The sequence below is a fragment of the Eucalyptus grandis genome, chromosome 7, assembly GCF_016545825.1.
Source record: "Eucalyptus grandis isolate ANBG69807.140 chromosome 7, ASM1654582v1, whole genome shotgun sequence".
Lineage (NCBI taxonomy): Eukaryota > Viridiplantae > Streptophyta > Magnoliopsida > Myrtales > Myrtaceae > Eucalyptus > Eucalyptus grandis.
The window spans coordinates 41,559,069-41,571,453 of NC_052618.1; the positions used below are offsets into that span (position 1 = coordinate 41,559,069).

A 12,385-nucleotide genomic window follows, 5' to 3' on the forward strand; every position below is an offset into this window, starting at 1 on the left:
ATAAAAATCATTATTCAATATTCATCTCCTGGCAGGAGCTTTTTACTTTTCATATTCGACAAAAATTTCACTGCTTAATATTCATTATTTAAACTTTCAAACACTTATTTTTCAGTTTTATCAGACGAGCCCTAAGCCAAAATTATCTTTAATATATGCCCTATTTTCTCATCTAACATTCATTGAATCTATATTAAGATTCTTACGTGGAAATTGGTTTGATGGTAACAGATTGAACCCAAACCTAACCAATAAAAATCGAAGTAAGTGGTTCGATTTGAGTTTTAATCCTATTGAATTGGTTTGGGTTTGGGCAAGAAACACTGTCGAACCAAATTGAGAACATCCTTAGAGATCATGCTTCACGTTCACATGCTACTTTCTCCTTGTTTCTTTAGCAAAGGGAAGCAGAGAATCTCCTAGCTAGAGAAAATTGCCTGGCTATTTTGGCTGTGGCAATATCATGAGCTTTTTTTTCCTTATAAATAATGATCAGGAACAGTGATTAGATACTTTTGATTGTTTTGTTTATTTATTATATAACATAAAATGAGAAAAGTGAAAAAGTTCTCTAAAGATAATTGGGTTGGTTTGAGGATGGGCCTTAAGCCCAGCCCAATGTAAACAAAATAGTAGGCCCATCAGTCTATACTGTTTGACCATGTTCTAACATGGCCGCCGAATGATGCGAGAGGTCAGGGGCGAAGGAGGTCGGGGAGGCAGTCGAACGCCCATTTGAGCGGCCCGACGACGGCGAGCGGTCGATCTGCGGTGGCGACGGAGAGAGGGAGGAAATTGTCCGTCAACGTCAAACCAACACTCGGATGAGAAGTTCATCGATTACTTTTTGTATACAGATTCCATTGTGAAATAGAAATCATATGTAGGTGTATTGAAAAATCGCGATCAGGTCAAATTAATTGTCCATAATTCTATGATGTAGAAAATTTATCAACAATGACTGATTTGATGAATATATACCAATAATTTAAATAGATAGGATTTACTTTGTTAGGCTAACTACAATGTTTATTAGCTCATAAAGGAACAAATTTCTTTAATTAAAGTTATCAATTTGAAGTGGTTCCAACGATTTACAAACTTATAAAACAGAAGTTAAATTATTAAGCGATAGTATAAAAACTTAAGGAAAATTGTGCAAATGATCCAAAAATATTGGGCCTAACGAGCAATAAAGTCCTAAACATTTAAATCTGGACAATCAAAGCTTAAACACTTCTCAGTTCAAAACAATATTAAACCGTCTAATGCCCGCTCAAACAAATTTGGTGACGTTACCCGTTCGAATTCAACATGGCATTTGTGGCCCTGGCATGGGTTACGTCAGAATAGTCAATTTTTTTAATACACGCGAATAATAAAAAAAGGCCCATAATTACTTCGGTATGTATGTATGTATGTATGTATGTATGAGAATAGGGTCCTTAATTATTCATAGAAACGCTCATAAATTGACCGATGTCAATTTTTATAAATAGTAACTTGAGAAAGGGACACCACCGACCAGTAGTGCCCAGTGGTAAATGGGTTACATCGTCTCACGTTATCGGTCTTGCACGCCCGATGGAAACGCGGGGACCGCTTCGTACACATTAGTAACTTCCAGGGGATGTCGTTAAGCCGGTCATTGCTCCCGCCCTTTCACGAAAAGAAATAAAAACTAGAGATAAAGATGGTGTGGTGATAGTAACCATGTGACAGTAGTTATAGTACTAAAAAGTCTCATGAGAACTTTCTAAATATTGATTAATCATATATAGTATGAGATTTTACAGTATCATTAACAATTATTTTAAAAACTTAAATTATTAGATGCAGATGTGATTTAATATTTAATTATTCCAACATTCTTCCTCACGCTTAATTGAGTTTTTTTGTTCGATATTAAGTGCGGACATATTTACTTGGGCAGAATGAAGTCCGGTAAGATTTGAATTCAAATTTTCAAGTTCTGATACCATATAAAATTTTGCAGGATCACTGCCAACTGTTTTAATAACTTGAGTTATTAGATTAAGACGTGATTTAATATTTAATTATTCCAACATATAATATTTCCATTTTCAATCACCGATTACAAATAGTACGAGAAAAATAACAATTGTCCTTGGAAATAAACAATGGCGATGGCCTAGACACCTATATAGACACACAATTGTCACATTGTCATCGTAGTTTCCATAACACATCCATGTCTTAATGGACTCGTTGTACATATGAGCGTACTTCATCTCAATCATTAAATTATGTGATTGTTGTGACATTGCCATTCTAGTTTCCACAATACGTTCATGTCCCAAATGTCCCATTATACATGCGAGCATACTTAATCTCAAACATCAAATTATGTAAGAATGTCAATAGGCCAGATTGGGTCGTGTTTTCATGATACCTAGATCCGATCATTATCATATGGAAGTACATTCGTTTAAACCCGAATCGAGACTCATCCCGAATATGACCCGAATTGAGACCCGTCACGAATTACTTATGGGCCAGATAAAATAGACTCACATGCTCTGTGCCGAGTTGTCTCACTCAGGAGGAACAAGTAGGGAAAGTCTTGGATTTCTTTCGTCTGAGACCGAGCTCCTCGGTTCTGAATCTGAATCTGAATCTGAGAGATTCGATTCCCGACCCGCCGGAAAACCCGACCCGCCGATCTCGCTGGCGCCCATATTCTGACCAGATCTTATCTGATTCCCTCAGATCTCTTTCCTTCCTTCCTCTCTCTCTCTCCCCGTCGCCCATCTGCAGCATCAATCCATCCGCGCACCCGAATTCCGTCCGCCGCAAATTCATCTGGAGCCTGCCCACTTCACCTTTCGATCCGGCAGCAACCCGGGCGTCGTAAATTTCGCGTCTTGCTGCGGGATCTATCCGTTTCGGTTGATGCTTCGGCTCGGGTTGGAATCGGAGTAGCTGCTGCCGGCGGGATCGATGGGATCCTCTCACTCGGTTCAGGAAGCGAGGGACGACGAGGAGAGCCAAGATGGGGAGGACGACGAGGAGGAAGAGGACGAGGAGGAAGACGGGAATGCGGTGCTCAGTAGGAACGAATTGAGCAATACCCACCTGGTCAAGAAGGTGCTGGAGCAGGAGCCGGAGATGTTGCCGTGCTACGCGTCGGCGTCGCCGCTCTCTCCGCAGCTCTCCACCCTCGGGACGCCGCGGATGGGGCCGTCGATCAAGGTCTGGGACCCCTACAACGTCCTCGCGCCGCCCCCGCCGCTGCCGCCGCCCCCGCCGGTGTTCTCCCGGAGCTTCTCCTCCAGCACGATGGAGGAGGACCGGGGCGCGGCCGCGACGGAGGTGTTCTTGATCAGCCACGGCGAGTGCGAGACCGGCTTGAGGCCGGATTTGGTCGGCGGGCGGTGTGCTGCCGCGGGGCTCACGACCAATGGGAAGCGGCAGGCCAGGGCCTTGGCCGTGCTGCTGAATTCACATGGTGTCCGGTTTGGCGCCGTATATTCTTCGCCGCTGGATCGAGCAAGGTCGATGGCAGCTTCGGTTTGCCAGGTAAAAATTGGATCATATATTGATGAGCTTTAAATTGGTTTGCTTGCTACTTTAACCGAGTTGGTTCTTTATGTGCAATTAGAGAATGTGGATTAAAGTTGTGTTTGCTTCTTTGGAATCATGAAGTGTCAATTCTCAATTGTAGTAAATGTCGTCGAATTGGAAGCATCAAGAACTTGAATTTTGTTAGGATTGATAAAATGAGTTGGGGGAACTAAGAAGAATATACTAGCAATGAGAATGCAAACAACGTTGCTAATTACAGTTGCAAATTTTATGTGCTAACTCTTGATATTCAACTTGTGCAAGACAGTATTATATCAGTTTCGAGTCGGAAGCGCCAAGCTTGACTGCTTGAAATGTGAGTTTTAACTCAGCTTGAAAATGACATGAATTAGATTGCCACATATATGATGGGTCTTATTGAGTGGATAGGATTTCCAGCTTTAATTTAGATGTTGTATATATAACTAATTATAGGAAGGGACCTTGTCTTCATTTGACCTATCAGAATATTCAGTTGCTTCAATTAGTGAGTGCCAATGAGCTTTGGTAGAACTGCAAATAGCCCTTTGTGATCCTAGTATATGGAGGAAGACCAAGCACAAGCATTTAGGACCCGTTGTCAAGTGATGCACGTGGAATTTTGCCTACTCAACATTCACATAGAATTGTTTACCACACACCTGCGTGTAAGGGATAACTGGCTCTAATACCATATTAGAAAGCCCAACTCAAAAGCTTAAGTTGATAAGTTGATAGGTGGAGGGAGACCACATGAATATAAAGAATATTTAGGACTCGTTGTCAAGCGATGTGGAATAATATTTCAACATGAAAGAAAGTAAATTTGAGCAGTTGGGTCAAATTTAATAGGCCCTAGAAACTGCTGAGTAGATATAAGAAGTGGATGAGAAGCATGACAGGGGTTGAGAGTCGTCGACAACATTTTCTTCATTAAGTTGGTGAGTAATTAAGCTAACCATGTCAAGATAATGTGGGCACCACCAAATTATGTCTAATAAGCTTAGCTAGTGAGAAAATTTTGTGGTGGCTTGTCATCTGGTGAGTATCAGCAATCCCACATTACAAAGAAATGGTCTTGTTGAAGCTGACCGACGCCTATGCAGTTTGCGGTCTTCTTTGGTTACGCCAACAAACATTTTGTAGACATCCCATACCCAGAGCTAGTGTCATATTTACTTAGTTGAGAGAATGTTATGTGATATAAGAATGTTTCCATCCTGTCTTTGACGCAATATAATTTGAACTGACCACTCATTTTGTTAACGATTCTGTCTAGGAAATGAATTTTTCCTCAGAACAGATTCAGTTGTCAGATGCGCTTACAGAGATGAGCCAAGGTCAATGGGAGGGATGTCCTGTGTCAGAAATATATACGCCTGAAATTTTGGGTGTAATGGAGAGACTTCAGCCTGATTTTTCTGCACCTGGTGGAGAGTCTCTTAGGGAGGTGGAGTTCCGAATGGTTCGCTTCTTAAATGGAACCGTGCTTGGTCTGCCTGAGAAGTTGCGCTCAGATTTCTCCATCCACGGTGCAAATGAGAACCATCGATACTCCCACCAGAATGCATACGCTTCATCCAATTTTATTGGTGACCGAGATGGGCCTTCCCTCCCATCACCCCGCTCCGATTTGCTTCTCAGACACAGGCAGGGATTGACAAAGAAAAAATCTGGTAAGAGCAGGCTTCAGTATGTAAATACTACTGGAAATCATGATACCGAAGATGATAATTCTCCTCGGGAAGTGCATTCCCAGAACACACTGCATGATCTAAGTGAAAGGAGCTCTCTTTCCAGTATTTCCTCTTGTGTCGGTATATTTACACATCCAACTACGATAAAGTGTCTAATCACGGGGATTATGGGATGCAGTCCTCTAATGTCTCATAAGATCTGCGTGGAAGATTCCTCAGTGACAGTCTTACAACATTCCTGGAAAACGGGGTGGCAGATAAAAAGATTAAATGACACCTCGCACCTGAGGCTCCTTTAGATGGAGAACTCAACAGACACAAAGCTCAGTATCGAGAACATTGAGGATTGATTATCGAGTTAAACCCCACGACCTTCTGGTTTATGTTTGGATTTGTATGTTTGAGTGATTCTTTTTTCCTCTGCAAACACTTGCAATGATGTTGTAACCTATCATATATTTATTCCTCCATGTTCATGAACTCCGAGCAGAAAGAGAAACCAGAACAGTCGCCGGAGTTTGACCTTTTTGTATTTGCGATTCTTTGTAGGGTTCTTGTCAAAGAGTGACATCTGATAATCCAATGTCTGGAATTGTTGATCTAAAACTGACTGTGGGGCAGAAAGAATCATGTCCTGATTACATTTGGCATTGTATTCAATTTCTTATGTATGATATGATTGAAGGTAAACTAGGAATCGACAGACAATTATTACTAGAAGTTAAAAGTTGATGGGAAATTTGAAGGAGAAGATTCCTACGGTCTGTAGTTTCGCAAGAATGTTTCCGCACCCTACGTATGCACAAGAAAAGCAGCACGGGTTCACTCTATGTTCGCTTGCGATTTTAAGGTGAGTCGCGTGGTGCCTGTGGCATGACCAGAGAATTTAACTTTATTAGCTGAAGTGATTCGTTTCGGTTGAGCGCGGCAATGCAGTGGCTTGTGATCTCCCCAACACCGTCAATGAGTACTTCTTCCGAAAATTCTACTCAAGACTAGGCCTTTCAATCCCATCATCTGAAACTGGTTGCCCTTCTTAACGACCTTAGAGCAGACGAGACTGTCCTGCAGCGCCTTATTCTCGGCCATCAAGCCATTCAAATGCGACTTGAGGCCCCTAATGATTCCCCTCTTCTCTTCATTTCTTTTCACCAGCTCTGCTTGCTTCTGCAGGTTCTCCTCCATCAGCTTAGTGACCTGGAGCTTCAGCTCATTCCACTTCATCTCCCACCCTAAATGTGCAGTCCAGTGATCACCAATCACTTCCCAATCGGTTCCAGAACCGTGGATCACAGGAGTGGTTTCTTCTTTGGTGGGCATGTCAGGATGTTTTTCGTGAATTTCCCCACCAATTGTTTTTGTCAGATTCAGATTGGCACTGGTAGGTTCATCCAGGACTATCTCATCAGCCAAATTATCCAGGATATCGAAGCGGAAGTTGTCAAACTCCACATCAGGATCTATGACGGCAGACTCTGGTGGGGAATCAAGACTGTCCATTTTGGGGCTCTCAGAGACTCCCGACACATCCTCATCGTTGACGGCTTTGATGAGAATCTTGGTGTCGAAGGGGGATGTTGAAGTTCTTGCATTTTGGAGGTGACTGAACTTGGACTTCAACTGATCATGCCCCTCTGCTAGAGCGCAGTAAGACTTTCTCAGTTCTTCAAGGATATGAACGATTTGTGATCTATCACTATTATCTTCCACAAGTGCTCTAATGGCACCCACTTTTTTGTCCACGTCTGCAATGAAAAATGGAATGATTTGAGTTCATAGAAACAATTCTAGTACCAAGTTTTTGTTCTTTTTTCTTCTTGTGCAGGTTTGTGTTGAAAAATTTGAAAGGACACAAAAAGAATTGTTCAACTTGAAGGTAGGAATATTGCTTGCTTCCATCTTCTACATCATAATCCAGAATTAATATATAATGTTGAACCTACACTAAGAAATTCATAGCTGCATAATAAACAGTAGAGTAGATTGAGATACATCCATGGAAGAACTAGAGCGCCAGAAAAGTGTTCATGCTTACTGGTTATACGAGCTTGAAATCGATATCAAAAGAGATCAAGGAGAACTTTGTCCGAATCAAGAACAAATGTGGCTTTAAGATGTCCAAAGTTCATACTCAGGGAAAATCAAGTTAGTTTTTTTTTTTTTTTTTGGCCAGAGACAGAAAAACAAATGTTAAAGAACGAGCCAGCACTTGGATTCCTTTCTGATCAATTGCAAATATACTGAGAAGGGAAATGAAGTCAGTCAACACAAGTCAATTGGGTCATATCAACATAGACACACATCTAACATGTTGTACTTCTGTATCCTTAGCACGACAGCACAGTAAATCTAACGTCCTGCCTTCAACGAGATCGCAGGAGCTCTCCTGTTCGATTCCCGGTCTCCCTCTCTCTCCACACTCACCGATCAAACTATGTACCCAACACATATGTTGCACGTCGGATATTGACAAGCCAGGCATGCAAGCACGGGGTCCCCCGACACACCAGCAACGCAAAACACGCGCTCATGTAGAGAGAGAGAGAGAAAGAGAGAGAGATCTGACAGGAGAGAGTTTCCTGGAGCCACTGGGACTGGTGGGGCTTGGAGGTGACATCTGCTAGTGCAACCCATGTACAGCAGAACTTCTCGTTGGCCATCGTTTGGGGATCACTCAGGAGGAACGAAGTTCGGACTGGTTAGCCAAAGATTCAAGAAGAAGGCTTGGAGCATCTGCTGAGAATCTCTCAGCAGGACAAGAACAAAAGAGGCACGTCAAGAATTTCTCCCAGAGCCCTCCTTAACGTCCCCCACCACACAAGGCATTCCGAATTTCAAACTGCGGCCCTTTCAATTGCAGCCTAATTAATAGCCCATTCCTTTCATGGAAGTTTCAATGGCTCGTAATCCCCTTTGAAAAATCTTTCCCTAATTAGATTTTCTTCATAACAAGATGGTGACATCACACTCAAGGTATTTTCGAGCAAAATAGTCGTCCCTCATAAATTATATATGTTCTCAATTCATATTCTATTTAATTTCGATATACAACATGCTTATTTGGACGAATTCCTAAAGTACCAAATCATATAATAATCCATATTCAGTGTTGAATTTATCGACTCGACGTATATCTTTCTCTTTTATCCATTCATAGTTTTACAGAAGTTTACCACTTTGGTAATGTATTTTCTTGTCGTATTTCATGATGTATTTTATATTTGTTAAAACCTCACCAAAGTCCCTATCTCTACTATCTATTAGGAATGATAGCACAAATGATCCCTACATTTTGATCTCTAAACTTTTAAATTATGCATTATGGTATCTGAACTTTGACAGAATAAGAACAACACAAGTGTCATAACTTTTATACAACTCTCACTTGAGTGCCATAACTTTTTTTTAATCACTTGAGTACTACATTAGTAAAAAATTGATCACTTAAGTGTCATCAAAGATTTACGTGGCTGAAAAATCTAACATGACATTAATTTATTATAAATTGGCCAACATGGCTCACTGGATAAATCCAAAGCAGCCATGGAAGAACTAGAGCACCTAGCAGCCATGGAAGCCCAAATGTTAGTTGATGTGCGCTCGTCTCTCTAGGGAATGCCATGCCTTCTCATTAGTTCAACAGAGAAGCACTCGGCCTCACATGCTCCTCTTTTCTTCTCAAAACTTTCCTTTTTATACTGAAGCCCCATTTCCAAATCGTTGAAACCCTACTTCCCTAATTTTGGTCTAATAACCCTTAAGTCGTTTGGGGCAATAGACTGAATATCACTAATACCACAAAAAATCTAAAGCTTGTACACATGTGATAAATATATCTCAAACTAATTTTTTGACAAAAAATACTTCAAACGGATATACATATCACAAATTTACCTCAAACTTATTTTTTACCAATAAAAATCTCAAATAGGTTCACCTGTGATAAATTTACTCCATATTAGTTTCCGTTAAATTTTACTATTAAATTACTGAGTTTGATAATATGTGACAATTGATGAATGTATTAATTTGAGTTTTTACCTTTCGTTTGTAAGATGTGTACCTATTTTGTAATTTTTTATGGTGTTAATTCAATTTAACGAAAAGTATATTGTTACAAATATACTGGTTTTGGATTTTTAGTGATTGAAAAAATAATTTTGATAAATTTATAACAGATATGTCAATTTGAGATTTTTCATGGTTAAAAAATTAGTTTGGGATTAATTCGAAGAATAAGAAGTGGAAAACAATGATTTTGTTCTCTTGTTGAGAGTCCTTCTCTGATTGTCTATGAATCTGATTTCCAGAATCGAACACCTGATCGAACAGAGAAGTGTGGCTTCGATACTTCTCGTTCATCCACTGCTTCGTCTTCTCACTTAAAGGCAAACTGAAGAATGAGTTTTTTGCCACTTTGGACATGAAATTCTTTTTAAAAAGCCACATCATACCCAATTTTTTTTTTTAAAAGGCCATGTAAGACAAATCGCCAGAATAGATAATTAAGTGAACAACTTTTCACCAATATGGCATTCAAGTGATGGGAAAAAAAAAAGAATTATGACATTCAAATGAGCGCCGTACTAAAAATTATGACAATTGTGATCTACTTATCTCGAACTTTGATATAATTTCCAATGTTTATTATAATCCCAAAACTATGTGAAAATATTTAAAATTTAAGAGACCGCATTAAACATTGAACCAAAATTTAAGAATCACATTGAATAAATTAAAAATTCAAAGATAACATTGCACATTAGACCAAAGTTGAAGCACCACATTGAACAATCTAAAAATGTAAGGACGATATTACACTTGAACCAAAATTCAAGGATTATTTGTTATTTTCTTCATCAATTATACAAATCCATGGGACAAAGTGTTAGACAATTCCATTAAATTTCACCGATTGTGATTCATTCTTAAAATAAATAACTACATTAGAGATTCTAAAATTTATTACAAATGTATAATTGAGTTTTAAAATTTTCAAAAAATGCAATTAAATCCTAAAACTTATCATAAAAATACAATCAAATCCTAAAATTTTCAAAAAGTGCAATCAAATTCTAAAATTATCAAAAAGTGCTATCAAATAAATGGCTGGCTTTGATCAATTTGACAAGTTTAGAACTTAATTGTACTTTCTAAAAATTTTAGAACTCAATTGTACTTCCGTAATAAATTTTAGGATTTAATTGTACTTTTGAAGAGTTTTATGACTAAATTACACTTTTTTAATAAGTTTTAGGGCTTCCAATACAATTATCCCTTCTTAGAGTTAACCTTTGTGGGTAGATAGTCGTATAATTATTTCAAGTATTTCACACGATTTCAAGAACAGTCCTACTGACCGGAAAACAAGAAATGGCTCTCTTTCTCCCTTGTCGCCTTTGCCCATCTCTAGCTCGTTGTCCTCCACCGTGGCCTCGTCGCGACCGGCATCACCGGCTCACCGGCTTGTAGAGGTGATCAACGGGCCTTTCAGGCTCAAAAGGAAAATGGGTGGGCTTAAACAATATCTTTATATGAGAAAAATCCAACCAAACATGTACATTCAAAGATAAATTCTATTTTATAAGTGCATTTGGCAATAAGGACGTTCAAGGAAGCCGCTCGAACCGCCTGAAATCGAATTAGACCGGTTCTGAATGTGGAACTATCCACCCACCCATCTAGACCAGATCGGTAATATATAAATATATATCTAACTTTTAAGAAAAATTTCCAACCAAAATTTTTTTAAAAAAAAATGAAAACCTTAAAATCCATAATTTGAAGCTCAACACCCTTTAACTATGTATCATCTTGTCTCACTCTTATCTCGTATGAGTCGTCTCTCTATCTCTCACTCACGATCTTGACTTCCAAGCTTAATGTTCATCGAGTCACGGCGCCAGCTCTCAACTTTTAATATGAGCTCAATTTATTTACTAATCTTGTAATTAAGAATAGGAAAGTTCTTTATTTTTTTGCTTTATTTTGGCTTGTCGGTTGTCATGGTGAAACTTGATAGAATCGATTTCATGGACTCACAGGTCTCGATCTGATTTTCAGGTGACTTCATGAAATCAACGGACGATTCCTGGTTCTAGGGTGAGAATCACCCCCCCAGACCATGCTCACCCTCATTTGGCAATGTGTAATAGACTTGTCGACACATCCGATGATCATCTGCGCCACCACCTCCATCCTAGCTGCCGCTGCACTCGTCTCTTCCCCCTCTCTATAGCCCGTTGCCAATCCCATTCAGACGATGCCTGTCGTCCCATATTCAAGCGCAGGTGTCCATGCCATGCTCGAGGCTATTTCCCAAGGAAGCGGCTCCTGAACTTTCCGTGCATCGTACATCCATGAAATCGGAACGTCAATCATAAACAAAAGTTCCGAATCCATGAACCGTGAATTAAAAATTAAATCAAAATGTAACATCCGATCAAAGTCAAGCTTCAAGGGCAGAATTATACTAAAGTTGAATTTGAAAATTCAGAACTAACGAAAATACGAAAGTTCTTGGATCCAAGGAACCTGGACGAAAGAATAACCGAAAAATGAAATGTTGTGGAATAAGATGCGATCCTCACAAAAGCTTTTCCGAAGCGTTGGAGACACGATTGCGTGCCGTGATCAGAATCATTCGCAATTTAAGCTAAAAAAATCTTGAAATTATACGATAAATCTCCAAAGAAATGATTGCCAATCAACTTCCTTGAGTGAGATTAATTATTCGTAATTAATTCTTTCTATATCGCGGAAATATTACGTCAAAAATGTTCTGACTCTATAAATTAGGCGTAGATTTTATTTTCGTTTTACTTCTTTTTTTGAATTTTCTTCAACTTTGTAGAGCTTGGAACCATCTTTTAGAGGGGAAAAAACCAGAAATTTCTATTATTTTAACAGAGAACTAGAATAGCATTTTCATTTCACGAGCCGAACAAATCGTCCGCTTAATTAATCGACCTCGGCCTGGGGAGAAAATCAAATGTGTGACTATCAAAAAGGAAAAGGCCGATCATTAAAGAGGAATTAATGCGAGCGAGCAATCGATTCGAATCCGACATAAATCACGTTGCTGGATAAATTTTAAGGGTCATGCCCGCAGCGCCGTTAGATCG

General features: G+C 39.5%; 2 protein-coding genes across 2 annotated transcripts; one reads left to right on the forward strand and one right to left on the reverse strand.

Moving 5' to 3' along the window:
• Positions 1–2,549: 2,549 nt before the first annotated feature.
• On the forward strand, positions 2,550–5,867 carry LOC104453532. The gene is made up of 2 exons (XM_010068118.3): positions 2,550–3,540; positions 4,844–5,867. The coding sequence occupies exons 1-2, from the start codon at positions 2,962–2,964 to the stop codon at positions 5,558–5,560; spliced, it is 1,296 nt and encodes a 431-aa protein (XP_010066420.2). The 5' UTR covers positions 2,550–2,961; the 3' UTR covers positions 5,561–5,867.
• Positions 5,847–8,196, reverse strand: LOC104455567. Its single transcript, XM_018859699.2, has 2 exons — positions 7,828–8,196; positions 5,847–7,006 (listed from the first exon to the last, which is right to left on the reverse strand). The coding sequence occupies exons 1-2, from the start codon at positions 7,919–7,921 to the stop codon at positions 6,222–6,224; spliced, it is 879 nt and encodes a 292-aa protein (XP_018715244.2). The 5' UTR covers positions 7,922–8,196; the 3' UTR covers positions 5,847–6,221.
• Between the last annotated feature and the right edge of the window lie 4,189 nt (positions 8,197–12,385).